This window comes from Talpa occidentalis, unplaced genomic scaffold (genome assembly GCF_014898055.3).
Source record: "Talpa occidentalis isolate TD23 unplaced genomic scaffold, MPIMG_talOcc4v2.1 talOcc4.3, whole genome shotgun sequence".
Classification (NCBI taxonomy): Eukaryota; Metazoa; Chordata; class Mammalia; order Eulipotyphla; family Talpidae; genus Talpa; species Talpa occidentalis.
Window position 1 is genome coordinate 28,846,575 of NW_023603184.1, and position 27,691 is coordinate 28,874,265.

The 27,691-nt window shown below is 44.4% G+C and overlaps 1 protein-coding gene across 5 annotated transcripts in view; it reads left to right on the forward strand.

Moving 5' to 3' along the window:
- TEAD1 (TEA domain transcription factor 1) overlaps positions 1 to 11,295 on the forward strand; it is a 252,229-nt gene extending 240,934 nt beyond the window's left edge. For all 5 annotated transcript variants that reach the window (XM_054699377.1, XM_037522685.2, XM_037522686.2 and 2 more), the window contains one exon: positions 1,452 to 11,295. In XM_054699377.1, coding sequence (XP_054555352.1) covers positions 1,452 to 1,565 — 114 coding nt within the window. In that variant the 3' untranslated portion in view covers positions 1,566 to 11,295. The remainder of the gene's footprint in view (positions 1 to 1,451) is intronic.
- Positions 11,296 to 27,691: the final 16,396 nt, after the last annotated feature.

Consider the following 27,691-nt stretch of genomic DNA (forward strand, 5'->3'; position numbering starts at 1 on the left):
TCACAAGTCCTCTGAGAGTGTATTCCTTAGACAGGCACCATGAAAGGTAGATGCTATGAGGATACTGGAAACTAGATAAACAAAGCCCGATACCTGGCAGGATAGAGACCTAGGCAAACTGGACTAGTGTCTCAAATGCAAATGTTTCAAAATACTGAGCTGGCCTAACACACAAGCAGGAGAGCCATCGAAGTGTCTAGTTGGGGAGTCAGGTTAGATAGCGTGGGGACTGAGACAGGGCCCAGGGGAAGGGGTGGCAGTGACCTAGGCCAGAGAGCTGGAGATGTGAATGAAGCAGACACCCTGGGCATGCAGCGGGCAGTGAGAATGTCAGAGACTCAACCTGAGAGGGGAGGCAGATGAGTCTGGCAGACCCTCAGCTAATGTCACCTCCTTTGACTTTGTTTCATTATGTTGATGAGAAAAATCCTGTCCGATAGGACACTGAACAAATCCTTTTCAAGGACCTGCTTCTGTTACACAGCTCTTTGTTTAAAGTCACTTTTTTCAAGAACCAATAAGTAAGGACTTGCTGTATTTCAGAACACACTTTGAAAGGTAAAGCCTGTATGCATGAAAAGAATCAGCATTTGATGTGGACTCCACAGTGTTCCCTCGATCAGCATAGATTTTACCAAGTCCACACCCTGTTGGTTGACACGGTAGTGAGCAAAACACTCATGGAGCTTAGGTCTTCCCTTCGCTATTGTGAAACAAAATTGAGTGGAAGCTTAGGAATAAGATAGGAAGCAAGGGCCTCCCTGGTGGCACAAGAGGTTAAGACGCAACCTGTGAAGCTGTCTGCAGCCACTGCAGCACGAGTTCGATCTCTGGCCAGGGAGCTACCCACATGGCACAGCAGACCTTCCCTGACTCGCCCGCTGCTCCCCTCAGCAGTGTATTTCACTCAATCTGCCTGTTCTGCTCCCCACTCTGTCTCTGGTGAATCCTCTCACCCCCCCCCCCACAACTCTGGCCTGTACCCTGGTTCTTGTATGAATAAATAAATCTTTAAAAAAAAAAGATAGGAGGCAATTTTAGGATATGTCACAATTTTGTGATATAGAAATATAGTAAATTGTCTTTGTTGAAAGGAAATCAGCCCCTTCCAAAAAAAAAAAAAAAACCCATACTAATTTCTGGGGTCTCTTCTTGGGCTTAGATTATGAATGAGACCTGTTCTATATGAGACCTGTTGTATTACCTATAGTAATTAAGCTTAGACAGGGTTCAGGTTGAAACCGTGGTAGCACGGTTTATACCAGAGACAGTAGCACGAAACCGGACAGATCTCTAAGCATCCAGTTGTTGGGCTATTCCTCACCAATGAAATCATAATCATCTTAGCACAGGTAGGATATGTTTCCATCCATGTGGTGTTTTAGTACATATCTATGTATTGTGTGTGGGTGTGTGTGGATATACATGTATATGTTTTTTTTTTTTAACAGGTGGTTACAAACAGGGATACACAAGAAACTCTTCTCTGCATGGCCTGTGTATTTGAAGTTTCAAATAGTGAACATGGAGCACAACATCATATTTACAGGCTTGTAAAGGACTGAACATGGTTATTTATATATATAGATATCTGTATATACACACACATATGTGCGCACACACACACACACTCTCCATTATCCAAGGACTGACTGTCAACCTCACCACACAGGGGTGGTGCCCTGGCCCTGAGGTCACCCCGACTTTTCTAAATCCTGTTTGAGTGAAGTCATTTTTTTCATGTGTTCATACTATCATTGTAGCTGTGAAGTTCCGGTACAGTTGTAAAAAGAGAAATCGAGTTGTTTCTATGTGTTCTTCAGACCTGCAGCCCACAATTCCTCGGGAAGGGTGGACCTTGAGAACCCAAGTCTCTGCCGAGACCTGTTTTTATTTGTGGTAGAAAATACTGAGACAGAGCATTTGCCATGGGACATTGACAGCCTTTATACAAATGTATTTAGTTCTTTTTTTTTTTCCAACATAAAATTCTTGTTTTAAGATACAAGTAAAATTAATCTTTAAATATAAATGTAAATTAGTACACAAACTAAGAATCTTTAGACTTAACCTTTGTAACTAATTAGGGTGGAAGTTATGAAAGAATGTAATTCACTAAATTATTTTTTAAATGAAACTTTTCTTTCTTTTTGAAACCAAATGTTAAAATATAGCCTTAAATGCTTGGTAGAAATAGCCTAATGAGACAAATTTGTACTTTTTTTCTCAAGGTTAAAACTAATCTCCTAATCCATTAAACTCTGAACAGGTATTACAAAAGAAGAAAACTTCACCCCTATCCTTAACATATATAGTATATTTAAAAATATAAAATTGTATTGTACTAATGTGATGATTGATTATTTAATGAAAAAGAAAAGATGGCTCTTTTTTTGCAATAAGTAGATAAATACTGAAAATCTAAACTCACAATGTTTATAGTCTTGTGTGTGCAGTTATATTTTATATGGACAACCAAATTTTTTATTAAGATGCATAAATATTTGAACCACTGAAATGTAATAACAAAAATTTAAAATTGGCGTGAATACTGCACTGTGAGCTGCAAAGTATAGAAAATCCTGTGGCTGGGCGAAAACTTCATCAACCAAACCAATAAAAGGCTCATCAGTTTTAGCATCTGCTCCCCAGAAAATTGTAAGCACCCTCACCAGCCTGTGAATAAATTCATCATTTCTGGTGATTCCTATATGCCTATTAACCTGCTATAACGATATGTGTAGATATCCGTATCTACACGTGCCCATAGGTAGTTACTCAACACATATTTATTGAGCATCTATTTAGTGTCACTCAGTTTGCTAGGTGCTGATATGTATGTATATCTCAATCTGTGTCCGTAGTTCTAGATATATTCTCTAAAGACATCCATCTTCTTGACATCTCTCAATAAGTCACAGTCCTTGTTTGACTGAAGTTTAAGAGGCCCAGCTCTCTCTGTCTCTGACCTTCTCAGATAGACTCATCTGAAAGTCTGCCCAGAAGAGATTCAACTCTCCATGCCAAATAGTCCAAAGCATTGCCCAGGCAGATTTGGTTTGCCGTGGCCAAATGTCTTGGGTTATTTCCGTAAGTGCTTCATTGGGAAGGGGGCCGGGCACAGCCCCCAAGTTCCCAGAGGAAAGTGACATTTGTATAATTGTTAGGACTCTGTTAACACAACAGAGCATGAAAAGAGTTTTGTAAGTTGTGAAACATGTCAAAACTTTCTCATCAAGCCAGAAAAGAGAAACTTCATTCTGTCACATCCAAGCAACTCACGCCCTGCCCTGTCTCATGCTCTGCTCTGACCCTGCTTGTGTATTGGCTATTGTCCAAGGGTCATGAGCATGAGAGTGTGACTGGTTTGCTCTTGGCAAACAGAAGAGCCCTGGACCAAGCTTGACCTCTCCCAAACCTGTGCCACTGGTCACTGGGAAAGCCAAATGAGAGAGTGTAAAACTTTCCCCTTTTGGAATGCACGTCCCTCACCTATACCGATAAGACAGTGTCCACCTGTCCTCTGTAAAAAGACTACCCTTTGTTCCCAGACTCCCAGTGGGCTCAAGGGAGACTTCCCAGTGTGCCCCCTTTCATTTGGTCTCCAAACCAAACATTAAGCTTCTTCCATGGTCATTCTGCTGATGACTGCTGTTGGTTACCCATCTTAAGGATGTTTCTTTCACTCCCCTTTCCTATATCTTCCTTCAAGGGAACCCCCACTCCACCAAGACCAGGACCTCTGTAGAGAGGTACAGATCATCTTATATGTGTGGCCCAGAATCAGACCATCCAAGAACTTCAGGGGAAGAGGTATTCTGTTCACGTTGCCACACACGAGTGGGCCTCTTCTGTGCTGCCAGGAAAGCTCTGGGGACTTACTTGTCCAAGCACAAATAGACTGAGACCCAAGAAGTCCAGCTCATTAGTTCTTTCAGTGGCAAAGAAGGCATGCCAGGGTCTGCTGAGCTCACAGACTCAGCCGGGCCCTCTGAAACCTCACCGCCAGTGCCCTCCTCCAAATGCCTTTGTGTTTAGTTTGGGGTTTTACATGAATGACCTTAAGGATTACTTTTTGCTTTTAAAACATTTCTAGGATCCTTTAAACTTACTCCTTGTCTGGTTCATTAAAACTCTCTCCCTCTCTGAACCACTGATCCAGTTACCCAAACTCTTGGTCTCCCTTTGTCTTTCCTGAATTGAACCTTGGGAAGGTCGTAGGGTTAGGGGTATTAGATGTATTAGAACATCTAATCTGAGTCTGACCTTGGTCTTCCAGACTTTATGGCAGAGTCTTCTCCCTTTGTCTGTAAAGCTTTCTAAACCATAAAGAAACTTTTCTGAAGCTCTGCTGTCACTGCTCCCTTCTGGGTGTGCTCTCCTGGTGACCCTTCCCTACATGGTTGGATTCAAGAGGTACCTTGTATTTTCACTGGAAAGTTTGGAGGCCATTTTGCATGACCTAAACAAGAAGTCGCTGCAAAGCTGCACCCTGTTCTGTTGGCATTCATTTTCATCTTAGCAGGAAACCTAACAAAATCAGGACTTCTTCCAGAACATGGTCTAGAATCCCAGAATGTCCAGGCTATCCTGGACCGGGGTTTCTCACCCTTGATTTTGGACCAGATAACACTTTGCTCTGAGGGGCTACCCTGTCCATCAGGAGAGGTGTAGCAGCAACCCTGGCCTCTACCCATTAGATCCAGTAAAATCCCTTCCCCCGAGTTGTCAATACCCCAAAATATCTCCAGACATCGTCATATGTCCCAAGGGGAACAGAATTGCTCCCAGTTCATACAGGCCACAAATACTGTATTTGAGATTTTCTTTTTACTTCCATTTTATCCTGAGAAAGCTTCTCTCCTGGAAGGAAGCCTTGTTCCAGATCATTGAAAAGCGAGTAGAATATTACTCCAGTGGTTCTATATCCATGTTTCCTCTTGTTTCAGAACCTCTGTTTCAAACAGTCTTTCTTACTACAAGTATTCTTTCACTCGCCCCGTACTCAGCTTACACTTCTTTAAAGAACATGTCTAATTTGATCCTCATCCCTTTACCAGCTTAAAAAAAAAAAACAAAATCCCAGCTATTTTCTTATTTCTCCAAACTCATGGGTCTCATTATCAAACTTTTAATCATTTCAGTGAACTTCTTGTTCTCCTACTTTCTGCCTTACACTCAGTGCTGATTGTAGAATGTATGGAAGTCTCTGAAACATTTCTTTTCATCTTTAGCAATGGAGGAGGAAGAGATCAGTTTTGGAAGAGGGCTGATAGAATTTTCTTTATTGAGCTAAAAGAAAGCACAATCTACTCCTTCATTTTGTAGATGAGAAGGTCAAAGTCCAGAGGAGAGATGATTTGCCCCAAGCCCCCAGCAAGGAAGACACAATAAAGGCAAGACCCCTAGTCTCCTGCTGCTTTAACCTGCAGCCTCTTCTGTAGAGGTCGCACCTCTTGGTGCTCAGGCTTACATGAGCCCTACCAATGCATGGACAGGTGAGAAGAGAGGGAGCTGAAAAACCCCCTTTTGCCAAAGCAGCCTCACCCCACGGCTGCTGCAGCTGCTCACGCTGGCCTGCGCCTTCTGCAGCATCCATGAGCCCAGCAGGTACGAAAGCTGATGAGCCTTTTTGCCGACTCCAAGGACAGCCGCCCTGCCACAGGCTTCGGGTCCGATTTCAATTTGCGGAACATCCTAGCAGCACAGCCCCACACTCAGACCAGCCAAAACCAGCTTCCCGTTCCCAGCACTTGGTGTCTCCAGCCCCCGGAAGACTTTTAAACCCAAGTCTTTAGGTCTCAATACTGTAGTGGCTTTAGCAGTTTGTTTTTGTATGACCGTAAATTATTTAAATCCTGAGATGACAGTCCATTTTACAAACCAGGTACAGATCATTTGTATAATTTTGTATATGCTCTGGTACACTACACCTGTCCTGACGAAGGGTAGAACCAGTCTTGTTGGTGTCCACCCCTGTGACAATGAAGAGGATATGTCTGCATCACTTATTTCTTTATGTTGATGTTTCTGTGGCAAAGCCCTGCACATGTCATTTCTGAAAAGCCTTAAATCTTTGAGATGTTGCGTGTAGGGTATAAGTGCAAAAGGCTGCCTCGGAACTGTGAGCCCTTTTGTAAGCTGGAAGTGTTTCTCTTACTACTGTTACTTTTTTTAGGGAGTTTTCAATTCAGAGCTGCCAAAGCGTTCCTGTCAGCAGTGCCTTAGTGATACCTTAGTCGCGCCAGCCTTTTCTTACACCAGTTCTCAACGTCCATTTCCTAATTGGCCCAATATTGAAGACAGAACAAGCAAAAAAAAAAATGTTGCCCTTTTTATTTCGTAAGCCCATTTTTTTCCAGTTCTGTGAGAAACTGACAGCTTGGTCTCAAATCTGAAACTGGACACAAGTCAGTTCTCTGACCACACCCTTAAATGTATATACCAAAACAGAAGGTTTTGCAGCTTCATAGTTGACTATGAAAAGCAAATTGTACTTTTAATGTTGCCTTTTAAATTGACAACCAAATACTTAGCTCTTTGTGACTCTTCTGCACTCTAGCATGAAAGTGCCTTTGGTTTGAGATTCCAGCTTAGAAAAGTGCTGCCATAGTAACGATAACTTGTCGAGAGACCAAAAATTTCCTGAGATCACCGTAATGCCTTTGGTTTACCGGGATGAATAACCAGCCACAGGCCTCTGTTCTCAAGAGCACGACGTGGCCCTGGTGTTGCCGTCACCACCACCACCCACCAGGAGCACACTGCAGCAGGAGGGCCCCCAAGAACTATGTCTGTGTGTGCGCCAATGACCCAGCGTGTCATCTCAGATCATCACCCAGCCCTGCACCCGCCCAAGGGGACTTCCACGCAGATGGCAGAATCTCACCCTCCTCCTGACATTCGTGTTCATTAGAGAATGGAGGCTTTTCTGTTCCACTCAAACGACAGTGCGCACTTACCTGGTTGACACAGGGATACCGTCTTGAAAGTTGGAAGCCTCAAACTGAGATGACAGTGCAGAACAAAAATGAGTTAGGGCCATGACAATTGAAGTGTTCTTCGTAGGGCGAAAATGTGGACTCTGAGTGTTGTGTATGAATGTGCTATGAGAAACTTCCAAAGAGCACCATTCACAATTCGGCATTTTCAAAGAATGTTCCAGCCCTGGAAGGGCCACTCCTCAAAGTCCATGTGGGCTTTCATCAAAACCTTATGTTAAATTGGGGACACTCATAGAGGTAAGGAAGAAGCGTGAAAAGGATGAGAAGGCAAAAACACCAGCCAAACAAAAGCCAGGGGAAAAAAAGATTTTTCTTTACCGATAAAGACTTAAAAATGACATCAGACGTCTTTGAAAGTTAGCCTCTGAACTCTTGATGCCTATGTTCCTTCTGTCTCTGTCTGGTGTCTAAGACTACCCTTTCTGGGCTCTGAAATTTTAGGAGTGATTTCTGTCCACACCAAGTTGTATTTATAGAAATTTCTGCAAGGGAAAAAAAACTATCAAATGAAAAGAAAAATTACTCAACATGAGTTAGAGTTAGCTGCTTGAATTGAGCCCCTCCCTGTCAGTACAACTTGGAAGAAATGAGTCAAACACTTGTTTTCCTGCTTCTCTTTTCAACTGTTACTGTGCTTTGTTTGGCAATAGTTTTATCTCATAAACTCATTGCTTCTATCATTAAAAATGAAGGTTTTGTGTTTAAAATTTATTGCATTGAAAAGGATAGTTTCACTGAAGTCATGCACCATTAAATAAGATGAAATATTTGTATTTATTGTCCGACTTCCTACGCCCTAGCTTGTTTTATTCTCTGTGAATTTGCATTGAGTCAGTCGTACGCCACACTACATCATTTTAGTATTTGTGTTCCCTCCCGCCATCACTCAGTGGGGTCAGAGTCCAGTAGATTTCACCTTTCACAAGTTGACCTTCTTTGTCTGCCTTCCGTTAAGAAGTCCTCTGAGAGGCAGACAGAATGTAGGCATAAATCAGTTGGAAACCAGTCTGATTTTTTTGCATTTTTTTGCATTAGTCATTTTCTGTGATTCATTTCACTGTGTAAATTAGATATTAACTGCACTTCTTTAAAAGAAAAAAAACAACACATCTCCCTGTTACCTCCTTGAAAGATTCACTTCTGTAGGCCTTTTCCAGTAGGCTTATGACTGCAGATTAAAAAAAGTAAAAACGAAAAACAGTATGTGCCTGAAAACAACAACAACAAAAAGTTTTGTAACATTTAGAAAAAGAAACCTGAATAGCCTTTAATTATTTAATATGCTTAAATTTTGTGTAAATTGGTTTTTGCCACGTGTGTTTGTTCACATTCTCAATGACTTAATGGGATTCTCATGGTCTGTGTCTTCGTGTCACGTGTAGAAAATGGACTCGTGACGTAACGTTTCATCTGGTCAGTGGTTCCTTTGACGTACTGCTGCTGGGAGCAGCTTGGGAACCTGCCTTAAGGCAACACGGTTCCCCTGGGGTAGATTGAGAAATGGGGGGCGGGAATGGGGATAAATTCTCACACTTGTTCTCTTAACCTATTTGCAGAAACCTTCAAAAGGCATTGGGTTAAACCTCTCGGCAGTACAGTATTCTTGTATTTGTTAACGTCTGTGTTTAGGTACTGGTACCTTTTTGTTTAAAAATGTTCTAAGTGTTGGCTTTAAAGTGAATTTATCTTTAGTATGATAGTTATATGAAAATTATAGGGTTTGTGTGCAGAGAATTTTTTTATAAAGTGCTTTGTAAAAAAAAAAAATGTATTCTAGCTTTCGCGGTACATATGTGTGATAACTTTAATATCCATGACAGTTAAGTGCAATTATTTCATCACTCTAAAAATGCTATTTTTGTGTCAGTTCCTGCAGGTGTTTTCATGTCTTTGCAAAGTGACACATTTTGATGCCTTCTTGATAAAGTGGTAGACATTTTGTAGCTTTCTAGAAACTTTGTATTCATACGGTATCAATGAAAAATAAAGAAAATGAAAGTGTGGGTCACCTTTTTTTATCTCCACCAGTGTATGCTGTTGAAAATAAAAGGTGCACAGTGTTGTGGGTGATGATACAAAGCATAGAGAGGAGGAGGTGTAAAAATGATCCTTACAAGGGTGTCCACCAAGCTCAGGACTTGCAGTACTAGGTGTTAAATCTAGCAGGGTTTCTGAAAAGCACCCACAAGTCAGACTGTGCCTTGTTTGTCTTTAGTGCTTCATTAAAATTGACATGTGTTTTGCAGAACAGCCTGTCTGGAGGTCCCAGGCATGCCCTGAGAAGTCATGCCCCACATTCCACCAACCTGCAGTAGGACCTTGGAAAACCAAAAAGCCAGCCACACAGCATTTCTTGTTCTAACCCAATGTGCTGGTCATGTGCCAGGAACCAGGGTAGAAGGAGGTTGGGCCACCCAGGTATATACTGTATGACTCTTGCCTGCACAGTTGGGTTGCCTGTTGCACTGAAACCCTGTGCTCCATCCTCAGCATCATTGTGGGGTTCCTGATTCTGGCGTATGCAGCACACATGCAGAACAAACCTTTGCATCCTCTGTTCACTGTATGCTGGGTGCTGAGCTAAGAGCATTAGTGCCTGGGTATACATTGTTCTCTTTAATTCTCAAAATAGTCCTAATAACCAGGACATTATCCTCCCCACAGTTGTGACTGGTGAGTAGAGGAGCCTTAAATAGGTACCCCTGACTCAAGCACCATTGCGCTACATTTCAGCTTACTGAGAGTCCATGGCAGCAGCTCAAGACTGGAGGAGAAATCTGGGTGGAGAGGGACTGGTTTTCTTACACAACAATGACTTGGGCTTCTGACCACAGGACTGCTGGCACCAGGGTCCTCCTACTCTTCTCCCCACTTCTTTGAAAGCTGAGGTAAAGTCCTACTCAAATCCCAAGAGGTACTGAGCAATAAACTGAGCAATAAAAATCCCAGCTCCTTTGAAAAGAGATGTTTCCAGTAAACCACAGTTTAATAGGAATGCTGTTTTCCAGGAAGCTGCTGGGGCAGAGGGAAGGGACCCAGGATGTTGTGAAGACCTTCTACTATGCCAGGCACCTACATAGTCCCTATTCCCTTTAACCTGCATACTCTTGAATAAAGGGTTTGCTGTCAGTTTTCCAGTAAGGAAAAAAATCCATGGTGACGATCATAAAAAGCTACTTAGAGGCAACAAAGTGGAAAAGAAAACCCTTGCAGTTCTACCACAGACTGTAGGCTTTTGCCCTCCACTCCCTCCTCTGAAATGAGGTGCTTAGTAGCTACATCAAAAACACCATCCAGTAAAGGAATCAAAGGAGCAACAGGGAGGGTAAATCATGCTTCAGGTAAGGTCAGAGAACAAGCAACTTTGCAGAGAACCCTGCTCATTTCTTCCTGCCTGTGGCTGCAGGAGACAAGTCATAAGCACAGATAGTGCCTATTGAAAGCCAAATCGCCTGTTTATTCTTTTTATTTTATTTTTTTTGAAGTAGTCTGAGCAACTGAGAATTCTTATGAAAAAAAGTGTGTAGGCTTGTGAATTTGTAAAGCAGATTCTCACATTTGTGACCTTAGAAGGTTTTCAAACAATTTCGGTTATTTATAGAAAAAACAGGCCAAAAAAATGTAGGACATAGATTTGGACAGCATTATTAATGTGCAGTTTTAATTTATGAGCTACAAGGTAGTGAAGCCAGCCATTGGAGATTTACACATTATTTTCAAGCACACATGGAAGTTTTATGAAAATTGACAGTATCCAAGGCCAGGGGTCTGGAAACTGTGATCTGTGGCCAGCTGCCTGTTTTTGTAAATAAAATTTTATTGGAACATGGCCATTACTGCTTGTTTACTTATTGTCTGTGGCTGCTTTCATGCTATAATGGCAGAGTTGATTAGTGGTAATAGAGTTTATAGCCTGCAAAGCTGATAGTAATTATTACCTGGCCCTTGCTGACTCCCATCCTAAGCCAAAAAGCAAGGTCCTGCATCCAACAGTCCTGAAAAAATAGTTGTGTTTCCATTTCCCCAGTGTTTAGACACTCTGGCAAGTGACTAGGTCCCTTTGAAGCCCTTGTGGCATCATAGTATCATTTCTCAAAGTGCTCCATCCTCCCCCTCGATCCATCAGCTCTGGGGATCAGCTCTTGGATCTTGAAAACTTGGGTGAGAGATGATTTTTCATCGCAGCAACTGACATCGCATCCAATCTTGCTATTTTATGGCTTAAACAGGTAAGCAGCACTTTTGATGGCAGCCTATCTATCTTGTCCCTGTTTAGCCATTACAGGTCCCCGGAGGGCCAGGCTCATTGGTTTCCATTCTTTGCTGCCTATACGGTAATGGCTACTTTGCCTCTGACACCTAAGTGCGGCTACCTGGCCTCTGGTGTTCCAGAATCCTATCATCTCCATACAAGGGAAACCAGTTCCATGTCCATATCCGCTACATCAACTGGGTCTGCAAGCCACCAAGTTTCTTGGCAGTGCTGATCCACACTGGTTTCAGTAAAGGGAGAGTCTTTGTGGCCTTTTGGGGTGCACAGAATCAGATGTGGGATTTCTGGTCTTCTAAGTCCATCCTGGGAGCATTGCCTCTGGGCTCTCTGAGCCTTGCCTTAGACTTTGCCAGGGCAGCTCCACCTCATTAATGCCAGACCATTGTTTCCTCCACATTTCAAGGAACACGGCACATGGTCTATCCTTGGTCTACCTGAGAGGATCGTCTCTAAATGTTTTTGCCAAGATACTGAGTCCTGAACTCGAAGTGTATTCTACATTCTGCAAAACCCTGTCCAACCTAGTCCATTCTCATGTCCTCAAAATTCATTCCCAGGCATGTTCTCCCGGTTCCTGCTGGGAAAAGAGTACAGACTTGCCAAATCCTGCCGCTCTCAGTGATGAGCTCTTTCCCTTTGAGTTAAGGACCTGATTTTCCCCAGTGGACCATGCTGATTGGTCTAGAAACAATGAGATGAGGTGGGTCAGATCCTAGGGAGGCAGCTCTTCAGATCTTCAGATTGTAAGGCACCCACTTTAATTAAGGCCTTACCTACCACAGTCTCCAGGCAGGGGAGGCTTCTGTCCACCAGCAAGAGGGAGAGAACTAGTATCCGAAAAGCTTCAGAGGGCTCTGCAGTTCAAAGCAGTCAGTGTTTCCTCCCAGGTGTCCCCACTCACATTTCAGAGACCCACTCATTACCAATTAGGGCCTGATTTTAACCTAGGAGACTTGTGAGGGCTGTGAATTCAGCTTTACCTGTAATTTCTGGCTTGATTTTCAGCACAGTCTACCCTGCAGCTGCACAAGCTAAGGGTTTCAAACGCTGCCAGGGAGATCTTTTATAACAAACTCTAAGTTCAACCTGACAAATTCTCCCTCCCAAGCAGTGATCACATTTAGCAACAACCAGCCTCTCCCACAAGCACAGTCACCACCACCTCATCTGTCCAACGTGCCAGAGATTGCACAGGTGAGTGCCTGAGGCAAGGATTAAGATACTAATACTTTTTTTTGGTTGTGTGTGGGGGGGTGTCAATGGATGAAAACTCGGAGCAGCATAGATGGAAAAAATGGAAGTAAAGCAAGGGAAACCAGGACATTGAAATGACACCATTTGTTGAAAAAAGCTCTTTCCCCATTAAATTACATTGACACCTTTATTACAAGTCAATTGACAATATAAGTGTGTACATACATATATATTTAATTTATGCATATAAGAACTGGGATGCAGGCAGAGGTGAGGGGGAGTGAGAGGATTCATCAGAGACAGTGGCGAACAGAAAAGGCAGACTGACTGAAAAACACTGCTGAGGGGAGCAGTGGGCAGACAGGAGAGGTCTGCTGCACCATGTGGGTAACAACCCAGCCGGCTGGTATGATCCCACGCTGCAGAGACTGCGGACAGCTTCACAGCACTGCGCTCAACCCACTGTGCCACCAGGGAGGCTCTGTGGACATATTTTTAAATTTAAAATATTTTTAAAGATTTACTTATTTATGCTTACAAGAACTGGGGTGTAGACCAGAGGTGTGGGGGCGGGGGATGGAGGATTCACTAGAGAGAGTGAGGAGTAGAACAGGCAAATTTACTGAAATACACTGCTGAGGGAAGCAGCAGGCGAGACAGGAGAGGTCTGCTGAGCCATGAGGGTTGCTCCCTGGCCAGCCGGGGATTGAACTCATGCTGCAGTCGTTGCTGATAGCTTGGTAGTGCTGTCTTTAATCCCTGCGCCACCAGGGAGGCCCTAAATATATTTTTAAACATTCTATGCTGTTCTATTGACTGGCTTGTTTCACCTTGAATAATATCCTCAGGTTTCACCCATGTTGTAGCAGGCACCAAACTTTCTCTTTAAAGTTAAATATTATTCTATTGTATGGATATACATTTTTTGTTTATCTGTTCATCTATTGATGGACACTTGAGTTTTGTCAGTTTTTTTTTAAGTATTTTTGAGACTATTGTAAATGGAATTAAAAACATCCATTTTGAGTTGTTCAATGATAGTATATAGAAAGTCAGTTGACTTTTTTGCTAACGACTTTAATCCTATAACTTTGGTCAACTCACATATTCGTTCTTCTAGCTTTTTATTTTTAAGCATTAAGAAACTTTGTCATCTGTAAACTGAAATGTCTCACTTTTCAATATGCATACTTTTTCATTCTTTCTCACTTTTTTCCCTATTGCACAGGCTAGGCCCTAACATAAAGTCCAAGACAGTGGTGAAAGTGGGCATGCTTGCCTTGCTTCTAATCTTAGGAGGAAAGAATTCAGCCTTACCCCATTCAGTGTGATGTCAGCAGTAGGTTTTAGATCAGAGAAAAGAAGTAACAGTCATTTTAAAATCCTTACCTGCTAATTCCAACATCTGGGTCACTTTGGAGTGGTCTGAATGGATTGCCATTTCACTTGAGAATGGACCCCATTTTTCTGGTTCTTCATCTGTTGGGTACATTCAGACTGTGTCCATTATGAATGGTCAGTTGTGGAGGATCTATGTTCTGATATTTTTCCCCAATAAGTGTTATTTCATTTTGTTCCAGCAGACATTTTCCTTGCTTGAACTCTAGGAACTCGGAGTCTTGGGCAGCCTCTCCAATCTCTTTCAGATGCTTGTCTTTGGCTGAGATGCTCACATTTGTTCTGTGTCTGTGGGGTCAGGGGTCAGCCAGAGAGATGAACAGATCGAATCTGGGGCTCTTCTCGCTGACGCTTTCCCTCCTAGGATCCTCTGTCCTCCCTTTGCCAATTGTTCTCCTGGACTCACTCTTCTACTTCATGAGCCGAACAGATGACATTTTCTACCAGCGGCTGCTGGCCCTCAGTTAACAAGAGAAGAAATGGGGAGCTAATTTCCTAAGCCTCCTCTCTACACACGCACTTTGCACCCAAATCTACCAGCTTCTGTTCATTCTCTAGCGCTTTCAGTGCTTTCATTTGCATCACATCAGTAAAATCTCACTGTAAACAGAAGGATCACCTCAGGGGCAAATACTAAGATGCTTCCTCCTCCTCCTTGCAGGCTTTCAGCTTTTGCATGGGTGCCCCAATTCTGCTACAAAATCAATATGACGTCTAGTGGCTTGGTAAGACAGTTTGGTTTTAATCGGTTATAGCTGGATTTGGGGCTTAGGTGTGGGGGGGGTCAGTAGTAATGTTTTAATATTTGATTTTTTAAAGAAACATTGATTGGAAAATATTAACAACTAATATACACAGTCCTTGACCTCACTCTGCTCACTAGCAGGCAGGCGGGAAAGAAGGGGGCAGGGAGGGCGGAGGGAAACACAAAGGGAGGGAAGGGAATAAGGAGAAAGGGGAAGAAAATGTCAGAGAAGCTTGGAGTGAAGAGAGGCATGCAAAATAGAGGAGAAATGAGAAAAGGTGCAGGAGATGAGCTTAAGACAAGAGGAAGGTGGTGATGTAGAGAAAGGATATTCTAGGAAGAGGATGCAAAGGTAAGGATCTAGAAATATGAATAAGTCTAGAAGCATCTAGAAAAAACTAGAAAACTAGAAAAGGGGATTAGCAGGAAATGAGGTTTATATTTTAGTCTGTGAAACACCTTTCATTTTCATGGGGTGAAATTTTTATTTTTATTTTACCCAATAGGCAGAGGGCAGTCATTTGAGTTTCACCCCTCAGTGAGTGCTCAGACCCCCTGCTGGCTGTCCACTCCTCTAAAGCAGAGCACCTGACTCCTGTGGGTGGTCTTCTCAAGACTTCTATGTTAGCTGCCTTTCACTCCTGTGGTCAATGGAAAGTACTGGTAGATTTGTTAGTGGGTGACCAAAGAGTCCCCCTAGAATCCCCAAATTTGCACTCTATTGGGGTCTGACCATTCTGTGCACACAAAGGCAAAGAAGACTCTTAGTGTGAAAGATCTTTAATAGGATTTGTGTGCATAGAGGAAAAAGGATATCAGTGTCCCAGTAAAACGCCCAAAGTTACTCACCCACTCTTGGGTAAAACTTGCCACAGTATAAGGCATCTTCGGGTGGGTACCCACAGAAAAGGGGCTGGGTAAGTCTGGGACAGATAAGTCTGGGACGAAGGATCAAAACAAAAGTTCAATCAAGACAAGAGCTGTCATTGTCAGCCTCTCCCTATGTGTCTCCCCCATGCGGCTCCTCCAAATTGCTGGTGCAAGTCCAAAGCCAAGAAGCAGGCATCCCTCTTCTCCATGTGTCTCTCCCTCTGAGCCCACCCGCATTCCATGTTGTAGAGCCTCACCTGGCCGCTCAGGTCCACCCATCCTTCAGTGGGGCGGGGAATATGCACCTCCCCTAACAGATCGAAGGTGGGAGAAGCAAGGGCCAGGCCGCGTGCCCTCATTTCAGGTGCTCTCTCCAGCAGTGACCTTATTTCCTTCATGGCTTGAGGTGCTGTCTGAGGGGCCCACGAGAATTGCAGCTTCTACTGGTGATGTGTCCTGGGGGCACCACCCTGACCCTTTGCTCTTTATCCTGACAGTGGCGATGGCTTCCTGTTCCTGTTAATCCTGGACTTTAGCTTCCCAGCACCCCCACCACATGTGAAACCAATGCCTGACATCAAATTCCCTCTCTAGTAGATACCTGGAGTGGTTTCTGTCCTCCTAGTTAGTCCCTGACTCATACAAGAGGAACACTTTCTCTCTGGTTTCCACAGAAAGGGACTTTTCTTCCCTCTTGACATCTTGCTCTAGCCCTTACTTCTCCCCATGGAAGTGGACTGAATTACCTGTTAGTGGGCGACTACAGTTAGTTCACATCCTCATTTGGGTGGATCTCTCTTGGCGGGAATTTGAGAGTGGGTTTTAGCAAACTTTTTACTTATAGGTTAAGCTCTGTTCCCCAACAGAGCTTGTCCTGGAATAAAGGTGATATTTGAATCGCCATCAATCCTGGGTCTGAACTGGTTCCGAAGGCCAGGACAGGATGTGCTTTTTTTATTTATTTGTTTTCTCAAACTTCAACAGTAAGGACAGAGATTGAATGTGTGATACTACTGTACCGTAGCCAAGAGAAACATCCCCCAGGCTGGCTTATTAGAGGGCACCCTTTTCCTCACTGCATTCCCTAAACCTACTCTACGGCATTTCAGTTCCTCAGGAAACTATTTCATCTTTGCATAAATCCAGTAGTCCATGTCAAGTAAGAATGAAGAAAGGCCATCTTTGTGGGGGTGCCACACATACAGTTGCACAGGGCCCCCCTCAAAAGTGTGTATTACTTTGTTTAATGTTGTTGCTGTTCTCTTAAAATTATCAATAACTTGTATTAAAAGGTGCCATGAATTTTTCACTCGACTCCTCAAATTATATAGCCAGTCCTGGTACTATTCTCTCTGGGGTGCATCTTTTAGAACGATTAGTTGAGTCATGGGCCAGCAGTTGTGGGCCAGCAGTTGTGGGCCAGCAGGGTGCCTGAGCACCCAGAGAGTTCTCCGGGTGGACGGCAGAGGGCAGCAGACCACCACCTAAGGGCTTCTTGCCAGGCTAAGGGTTTGAAGTTGATTTTTGAAAGTTTATGTGAGGAAAGGGGTGCTATTGGCTGTCTGTTTTCTTCACTGAAAGTCAGAAACTCTATATTCCGGAACCCCACTTAAGGTGAGGTGGTAAATGGCATTTTCTGCTCCAGTGAAGACTGTCCATCCATATTTCTGAACAGAAACTTTTACTGTGAAAGGTAAGCCAGGTGCCAAGCTGCCCTGCTCACAGCCAGCCTTCCCTTGTATTGGGTAGCAGAGCCCCCATAATGCCTATAATCCTTTGAGCACCCAGCAGGGTCTCTATTTTCATCTGCATTTCACTGATGGGAAACTGGATTCAAAAATATAAGTTGATGTGACTTGTTTATGGTTACTCAGCTATGAGGTGGGAAAATGTGAATTTGAACACTGATCTACCTAGCTTCAAAAGGCCTGCTTTTTCCCTAAGTTCATTCTGCCTCTACAAGAGAGAGAGAAAAAAAAAAGACAGTTCCATTTTTTTCTTGATTTTACTTCGTCAGGGGAAACAAGACTCCCCCTCACCCCACCCCCACAGGCCTAGGCAAGGCAAGCAAACAGGAAAATACATGCTTGCTTACCTGAGGGTCATGACCTGGTTTGCATCTCTCATAGGGTAATGAAACCTCTTTTTAAAAAAAATAGCAATCTTACAATTCACTCTGATTTCTTCTGAAGCCCTGTTATTCTATAAAGTTCAGCATTGATTCCAGCCCAGTGGAAGCTATCCTGGATGAGCACTCTCCCACTGTTAGGAGTTGGCGCCTCAACTCCGTTCGGGATTCCCAAAAACTACACGGAGCCAGAGATGCAAAAGCAAAAAGGCTTTATTGCTAGCTTAAGCTAGGGTCCGACTCTGCCTGGTGTACTGACACAGCAGTCTCATCAGGTTGAGAGAAGGACCCCTTCAAGTGTGACAAGCTGTTTTTTTATACTCTGTTACAGCAGAAAAAGGGGACCTTTCATATCAGCAAAAGGGGACCTTTCACAACAGGGACCAAGTTCAATCTGATTATGTGCCTTTCTTTAGCAACCTTTAAGTTTTCACCCTTGCCTAGTGGTTCTCGTGGTTTTACCCTGCAACGGACAGCTGTGCTCTTTAAAACGGTCATTTTCCTTAAAATGGCTGCTGTCTTGCTATGTTTAGTCCTTTAAGGTCTTACACCACTATCCCTATCAGCTTCTAACAGTGCCCTATAAATGAATTACACTCAAAGCTACTTTGAGGATGTTGGGGTCTGCTCAGCAGGCCCCAAAACACTCTAGTGTCAAAATAAGACAAAGCTGAAAATGTTCAGTCATTGGGAATGTCGAAACCCAAGGACTGCAGTGCAGACTCAAGTGCGCTGTGGGATCAGGCTTCAGTCATTGGTGAGAGAAGCGCTTCAGAAGGTGAGAGGCAATGTGTGCCTCCTTGATGAAAATAACACAAAACCAACACTGTGCTCCTTAGCCCATTGAGGGCGAGGTCCATTTCTCCTGTATATGTCTTGTTTTGCCTTAGTAGGGAAGGATAGGCTCCCGAGACCTGTCACTTCAGCATGTGGATTATTTTGAGGTCCATCAAGGCCCTGAAGGCTCAAGAGAAATTTTTATCCCCCACTTAACTACCCAGAAGAATGAAAATGTAGCCTGTCGGGTAAATGAAGATTGGTCAGGCTTTTACATCACTGGCCTCTGTGACTAAAAACTGCGGCCTGCAGGAGGCGCTGGGGCGCGGGGCACGCATGCCTGATGGTGGACACCTGGAGGATGATGTGGGTGCCTGTAAGTGGGCACACCTGGGCCTGGAACCTGAGGCTATAAGAGCAGTGTCACACAGAAACAGCTACAGAGAGGCAGGACCATGAAATGATGCCACAAAAAAGCATACAGATTCGCCGGGGGTTGGGAGACATGCCAGGTTCTCGGCAACCCGGCCTCCCTGCCTTGCCAGCCTGTGGGCTTACCCCAAAACAATTGGCATAAAATGAGCATTAAAACCTGAAAAATCCACTAAGGGTTCCAGGACTCTCCATAATCCACTTGCCTGAATGGATAGAGAACCTGCTCTGTGCTTGCTGGCACTACATAGTCTTACCTAGAATTAGGATTTTTTAGCAGATATAATCTTTCTGCCAGAGAAACCCATCCGTAGGGCAAAACGTAAGTCTCAACCATTCGTCCCCAAAACTTTCCTTCTCCTTGTCATGTAAAGCGCCTCCCCTCCCCTGGAAGCCCCAGGCCCCTATCCCATGCCTGAACTCAGAATATATGTTCCCTCATTTTACCACCTTGAGTTTGGAATCTATACGCATGTAGAGTCTCCAAACATCTGTAATTTCTTTTTCCTACGAATCTGTCTATTGTGAATTGGATTGCTAAACCAGCCTGAGAAGAACCTGAAGATGTGGGGGAAAGTTTCCCTCCACCCCTACAGTGAGGGCAGTTGTGGTGGCGACAGCACAGAGAAGACGGAGTGTGCAGTGGGCAGGCTGAGGGCCTGGGAGCGGGGAGTCAAGTCAAGTCCTGATTCTGCCCTGACTAGTTGTGGATCTTTGGGCAATTGACTGCATTTCTCTGAACCACACAATCTTTATCTGTCAAAGAATGGCACTCTGCTTTACCATCAGATGTTGAAAAACAAATAGGATGGTGGATGCCAAGCGTGGCCCCATTCACAAATGGAAGCGCTTACGTTAATCTGCTCCTCCACGCCCAGATTTAAAAGCAAATCTTTAAAAGCAAATCTTCTGCTCTGGCAAAAGAAGCTGCCTCGTTTTACATTTAAAAACCTTCTTTCCTGTCATGCTTTGTATACACCCTCAGATACTTTTAGAAGGAAGGCATATTTCTAAAACTTGTAAACAAGGACAAAAGTAAGAAAGATGCTTTTATTTATTTATTTTGCCTTCTCTTTGGCCCTTGGGTGCAGAGAAACAGCTCTGGCCCTGAGTGTCTGGCAGAGGGAGGGCCCTGACCTCTACCCAGAGGGAAGGTACACAGGCAATTTCTTGGGTTTCACAGAGATAACGCCACAGAAGTGGGTCTGTTCAACCCCCCGAAGTGACCTCTGTGAATGTGGGAAGGGGTGCCTGCTAGGTTCCCACAGTATGGGAGCCCCCAAGGGTGGGACCTCACACAGCAATCCAGCCACTGACAAAGCCAGACCTTCCCCTGCTGAGCTGGGCTGTGGCCAACAGGCCTTTTAGCAAAGGATTACAGGTCCAGCTGGGATCAGTTGACTCCCCTCCAGTTGGGATGGCAGTGTGGCCAGGGAAAGGTCTGAGTTGGCAAGATCTGGTGCACTGGGGGTGGGGGAGGAAGAAGAGCTCCAAGAGAGGGGAATCCCCCTCCTCTTGTTACCATGCAACTGAAGGGCACTTGGTTATGCATTTAAGGGATGCACACTCTAAAAGGGGTTCCAGTCATCTGCCACAGGGAGACAAAGAAAGTAGGTGCATAGTGTGAAAGATCTTAAATAGAGTCAGTGCACATAGGGAAGAGAGGATATTCCTGGTAAGTTTCCCAATAGAACTTCCAAAATTGCCCATACCCTTGTGGGCAAATGCCAAGGCAAACAGAGTCAACTCAAAGCAGGGACACAGAGGCCCAAAATCTTGCCTCGAGTCTAAAGGTACCCGCTGGCAGGGAACAGCAAGAAGGAGGCAAAAGAGGACAGAGAAGGCTGAGACAGAAGAAGAGATGCAAACTACATGCAAATCAAGATAATGGTGGCCATTGTCAGCAACCCCCCAGGTGTCTCCCACCCACATGACTCTTGCAAGTGTCTCTACAGTCTCTCCGTGCATCTCCTTCCAACACCCCCCAAATCCCTGGGTACAAGTCAAACTCAGAGAAGCAAGAATCCATCTTAGAGGTCACCTGCTTTTCACATTATCCAGGTTCATCTGGCCTCTCACCTCAGCCCTGGGTTCCCCGTAGCTAATCCAAGGTGGCTCATGTAAGTGGGGGTGGGGAACATGGTACCTCCCCTAAGATGTTGAGATCCCTCCAGTTTAAACACAATACCTCTCTCCAGCACAATCTTTGCATGTCTTTTTAATCTGTGACTAAGGCAAGAAAATCAATGTGGTCATACTGTATATATTTTAAGTAAACTGTACATATTTTAAAGCTTGGAACAGAATTTCAAAGGTACTTTGTATGTTGTCTCATAATTAAATTAAAAAGATCCATCTCTGTCTTGTGGAGTAGATATAGATATTTGTGAAAGGTGTTGGGGAAAGCCAGATTAAACAAAGTTGTTATCACACGGGGAAACTTTAGAAGCTGCATCCAACCCTGGTTGGAATGAGAATGGGTAGAAAATCGATAGATAAATGCAAAATTCATTAAAATATTACCATGAAAATGTAGATCAGTGTCAACTGAATCCAAGACAAGAACTTTGAAAGGGGATTTATACAGAGAGAGCCAAGTTGTGGGATCATAGAGAGCTTAGGCATTGATTTCAAGATTTGGAGGTGAGATATGTAAAGTACTGGGTTGGGTCTTGAACACATTCACTCTCAAGCTATAATCTATGAAGCCCTGTCGGTGGGTGGCCTGGGGCAGGCTGGGGCGCCTGAGGAAGTCAGATCCACTCAGAGAAGAAGGACTGAATTTCCCTGCCCCAGGAGAGCCTCTGTTCTCACCGCTAGAAAAGGAGAACTTGAGCTCTTGACCCTTGCCTCCTCTCTTCCTGCCCTTGCTCCTTCAGCCTCTTTCCCCTCCTCCTCCTATCCCACTACCCTCTTTGAAGTCCCAAGGGGTTTAAGTGCCTTCTGTATGCCCCTCCCCTCCCCTGCTCTCTGCCTGCAGGCTCAGGAGCCATTCTCAAGTGGGAACTTGAAGCTCTTCTGCCTCTTGCCATGGTCATTGCACCCCTTTTCTACCTTTAATTGAATCTCGGTTTCTTCCTTTAATAAACACTTTCTGCATTCCTATTCATGAGGACGTTTTAAAACTTGGACCTGTCTGCAGAAAAGCCAGACCTGAGACCCCTTAGTGATTTATCCACACGAGTGAGGTTCCTTCCCTGCCCTAATGTGGCATCTTAACATCCTCCCCATCCTGTTGCCTTACCCCCCAATCCACTTTAGGACTCACAGGTTACCTCTTCCTGCCACCCTGGAGGCCTGCATGTTTTCTGAAAGCACAAAAGGGAGTAACATTTATTAAGCACGTACTGTATGGAGCAGTTTCTGCAGTTTCCCTAGAAGGGACTGTTGTCCCATAGTGTAAACTTCTCATAGCATAGGAATTTGGAATATTTATTAAGAGACAAAGCAATAATTAAAATAGAAGTGTTAGGGGGCCTCTCTGGTGGTGCAAGGGGTTAAGATGCAACCTATGAAGCTATCTGCAGCTGAGGCAGCACGGGTTCGATCCCCGGCCAGGGAGCAACCCACATGGCACAGCAGACCTCTCCTGACTCACCCGTTGCTCCCCTTGGCAGTGTATTTCAGTCAATCCTCCTGTTCTGTTCCCCACTCTGTCTCTGGTGAATCCTCTCAACCCCCACACCTCTGGCCTGTACCTCAGTTCTTGTATTTATAAATAATAAATCTTGAAAAAAAATAGAAGCGTTAGGAGTTGCAGTCTCTCAACTTCTGGCTCTGCGGTGTCCTGCTGAGTGTGCTGGGTGGTTGTGGCATATCACCACCTCACTGCCTGCCTCCCCTTCATGGACTTCCTCCAAAGAGCCTTCCACCGGAAGCCTGGGCGGCAGCCCCTGCTCCCTGGCGCTGTGTGATCCCACCCAACCTGGAATAATGATCCAGCTTGTCATTTACAAGCCAACACCCTTGACAGGGGCTCTGGCAAGTCCTGGCGGGTGTCTGCTGGCTTGGGGTAGGGGAACAGCCCTTGCTGGGGCAGCCACTGAACACCTGCAGGCCCCAGAACTGTCCCCCGCCCACCCTCCTCCTGCAATCACGCTGGATCTCCCGTTCCACCCGTTCCAGCTCAGATACCTCACCATGGAGGGAGATCAGACATAAAATTCCAGGGGCTGAACATTCCTCCCACAAGGACATTCCCGCCCTCACCCCCGGCCCCATTCAATTTCCAGTGAAGCAGAAATTTTAATGCTTTGGGGCAAATTTTCAAAGCTAAGAGTTAACTACCTATTACACACTTAAATCCTGTTATTTGTTAACAGCATTTGAATGAGTAACTTGCTCCCATTGCTTTGAAAATGTATCTTTTAATAGATGAGCAGGGGCGCTCAGAGACGCAAAGTACCTGTGCCTACTGCGATGCCAGAGGCTGTTCTGAACGAGCATTCCAAGGCTGGTGAAAATAACTTTCGTTAGAATAACGTAGAAGGAGAGGAGCTTAAAGGGGAGAGGGAACAGAGTGTGTCTGAGCTGCGGGAAAGACTGGGAGCCACCACCGGACCGCTCTGTGCTACCTGCTCTGGGGCCTGTCCTCTGGTTGCCATTTTCACATGCAAACAAGAGTTACCTGCCACCCCTGCATTTTCTGGGCTGTTTTCAGGCTAGAATAAGGTGTCAATTAAATGAGAAGTCTCTCCCATGCCCCTTGCAGAAAGTTACCAACAACCCCCTCAGACTCCTTAGTACTGAGTTCGGCTGTGAAAGCAACCCTGGAACAAATGGGTGTCTTTAGGGGAACTGAGGCCTCTAGGAAGCCACCCTCCCACCTGCCTCAAGCACCCTGCAGTCCCTGCATCCCAGATGGAGAGTGCTAAGACAACCATTGAGGAAAGGTGCATACATTATGCCTTGTCTGTATGCATATATGTTCCTTTAATATATCAGTGTATATTTCCTAAGAACAAGGATGTTATAAAATTCAAGAAATTTGACATCACTACAATACTATTTTCTAATCTGCAGTCCATATTCCAACATTGCCAATTATAGCAATAATCTCTTTATTAGATGTTTTGCCAATTCAGTGTCCAATCTAGACTCACACATTGTATTTTTTTGCAGTTTCAGCTTACAGGAAAAGAGAAAAAGAGATTTACATTTAGTTTAATTTCTTACTGTAGGATATAACAAATAACCTAAGGAAGATGTTATCTGGTCTTACACATATTATTTTTTCATTCCCAAAAGTCATAAGCCAAAAGTGTCTTTATTAAAAACTTCCTAAAAAGTTAATAATGAAAAGTTTTCTCATCATTTTATGACCACATATCATCCTTTCTCTCTTAATACAGCAGATTGCTCCCACAATAACCTTGTGATGAGGAAATCTTTATCCCTGGCAGTGTTTTCTCAGCAGATAGCCAAGAAATGCTTGTTGAGTGAATGAATGAGTGAATGAATGAATGAATGAATACTCTCTTGCTTGGATTACTGCAACAGATTCCTGCCTGGTTTCTTGGTTACAAATTCCCCCCCCTTTTTTCTCAACTCAGCAACAAGAATGGCCCTTTAAAAAATGTAAATCAGAGTGTAAATCCTTACTGACGGTCTCAACACCCTTTATGGCTTCTCTTCTGCAACTAGCCCAGGCCGGGTTCAGGCAGCTTAAAAAAGAACTTTGGAGCCCTTGGCATCATCCGCACAGGTTAGGGGAAACAAGCCAGCAGGGAGACAGCAACTTGAGCGCCCCCCTGCAAATCCCTATGCATTCTTTCTTCTCTTAGCCGTTCTCTGATGCTCTCCACTGCACCCCACCGCATGGTCCTCTGCCACCCTGATACGAACATATAAAGCTTACAAGTAAAACTGAAAATATTAAGGTGCCTGCGAGCACTGTGAGTGAAAGTAGCGGAGGCCACATACCGAGTGTTAAAGACTGATAAAGCAGATGGTGCCTGAACCTAAGCCTAATAAGGTATAAAAGGAGCCGCCACCTGAAGCAGACTCAGAGCAGTCCCAACAACTGGCTCGGAGCAAAGGACTTGCCAGAGGCTGCCCTTTCAGAGTCCAGCTGGCTGCCTCCCTTTGGACCCAGACTCGCTCTCCAGCCAAAATCTCTCTTCGCCCCTGCTTCTAGCTCCCTGCTGCCTGGTTCAGCGCAGGGCGAACCGACCTGCACTCCCCAGCTCTGCTCCCTGACAGCGGCACAAGCTGCCCATCAGCTCAACACCCTGCGTGACCACCCACACTGCCGGCCCTCGAGCCTAGAGACTTCCACAGCCAGAGGACTTCCACTTAGGGGGAAGGCCAGGCTAAGACACATCAGTCGCGGCTGCTGTCTTCAGTCATAGGTACTTTGGGAACTTGGGTTGGCTTGCCTGTATGAACTTCGGTGTGTGTGTGACCACCATAGGAATAAAATTCTCTTTGCGAGCCAACTTCTGACTGAAGCTAATCACGCTTGTGACACATCTGATCCTTGCAGGCTCAATCTCTCGGCTCAGAGAGACGCCCGCCCCATACTCCAGGTGTCGGCAGCCATCAGGCAGCGTGTAAGACCACAAATATTGATCATAGATGCTAATGACAGGAAGGCGGAAAAAAAACTGATCACTTCCATTTACCCTACAGCTTCCCAAGTCATTCAGTGTAAGAACTGGTATCATCAAATTATTATAGGCCCTGTGTGATTTATCCTCCAGCAATTCCCATGCCCATCTGTCTGTCTTTTCTGATATCATCTCTTACTCCCCCTTCACTCTTGTTACTCCTACTCCATCCACACGGGTATCCTTGGGGTTTCTTGAAGGCAAGAAGCACACTCCTGCCTCAGGGCCTTTGTGCTCCGCTTGTAATTCTGTCCTTTTATGTCTATCCTCCTAGCTTGCCCCTCACTTTTTCCAGGTATTTATTAAAATATTAAGGCCTCCACCTTCCATCCCTGCTCAGTTCTCTAAGAGCTTCCTGCCTAGGTACTTAATTTTCCTCCTACAGGTCTGGGTGGACTTTGAGGGCTGCATAGCTTTGTTAGCCCACTTATAGCTTATAGGAGGTTGGGGCCCCAACTTTCTTCTTTTTTTAATCTCTGCTAAAAAGAGATTTACACTTCATAAGTAAACCAGGCAATACTTTTGGAACTCACCACTCTGTTTTATTTTAATTTTTTGTCAAATGCAGCCAGCGGGCAGCCAGCAGTAACACAAACAATATTCTGTTATCTAAACTCTTCCCCTAGACCAGGCCCTGGCAAAGAATAGCCAACAAGCCAGCTCATTTGCCTGTTTTTGTAGCTCATGTTTCATTGGAACAAAGTCAAGCTCATTCATTTACATATTATCTACAGCTGTTTTCACACTACAATGGGAGAGTTGGGTAGTTACAAAAGAAACCATATGGGCGATAAAACTGAAAATGGTTGCCATCTGTCTCTTTACAGAAAAGTGTGCTGACCCCTGCCTTAGATGTATCAATTCAAGCAGTTCCTGGTCTGCTTCCCAAGTTATGGCAGGTCCAGCTTTGCTCAACTCTCTGCCACTGCATATCTTAGCGTGCCACCTTCCAGCCTAATTGCTAGGCTAATGCCACAGAGCTTAGATTTCTCTATGGCAATATTCCACTCCTAGTGCTAGGCAGGATAATTGAACCAGTTCGCACAATCAAAATCTCAGGAGTTTAACCTGGCAAAAGCTTGTTTCCTGCCCTTGCAAAGTCTGAGTCAGGTGGGTAAGCATTCTTCATCTTGTAGCTGTACCACGAGGGAAACACGACCTCCAGAATCACACAGAATCTCTCTTAACCAAGAGAGAGCTTGAGGGAAAATATTATTTTCAGCTGCCTTCCCTTTCATTGGCAGACTAGTCAAATGCCCCAATCTAAATGTAAGTAAGGCCCGGATCTTTAGAAACCAATTGAGTGTTTGATAAATTCTAATCAGTCTTTGTAAATGTGATCCTTTACCTGCAAGCAAGATCTAAACTCATCTTCCTAAGAGCCTCTTGGAAGGGATTGCACAGCCTATTCCAGAGGGCCTGTAAGTCTTTCTTCACATTCAGCAAAAGTAAGGACTTTCTTTTATCTTGAGAGCTCCTGATACATAGAAGAAATATTTTGATGAAAGGAAAGGGGTGTGTGTGAAGGAAGGGGGTGGGGGGAGATGGAGAAGACTTGTGAGAATGAAAGGGATACTTGAAGTCAAAATGAGGGGCAGACAAAATGACTAAAGGTCTTTAGAAGCCTGTGAACTGAGGTGCTTTTCAGAGCCCAGGCACCATTTAAATCCAAGCTATCATTATGACTACAAAGCTATTTACTTATTTCAGTGTTATTATTTAATGTAGTGAATCAAGCATTTTATGACTTGAAGTAACTTCAAAAATAAGCTTTGGTTTCCCCAAGTCATTGAAGAAGGGTTCAGAGTTCACTTCTGCTTTGTAGATCAGGGTAGCAAACGGCATTTTCTATGAAAAGGAAATGTTTAGAGAACCTTGGGGGAGGGCTGAATCTTGGGCCTGAGAAACAGGAATTTGGGCTCTGTGCCCAGCCCTTTTTACTGACCCTGTTCATGACCCTGAAGAAGACACATAACCTTCTTAGAACCTCAGTTTCTCCCTCTATCGCTTGCCTCCTTGGGCAAGTTAGATGATTAATGATGACATAGCCTTAGCAAAGTTTCTTTGAGGTCTTTGGATGAAAGACAGCCTATAAACTTTGCTAAGGATTTACTGTCTTATTAAAGGCATAGCAGCATATGGTATGCTACTAATAAATGTTGACAAAAGTAAACATTCTCCATTCATCCTGGCAAAGACTTGCTATTCATCTATTGCAAATATGATGAGAGAGGGTGTGTTCCAAGGTGATAAAACTTTCTA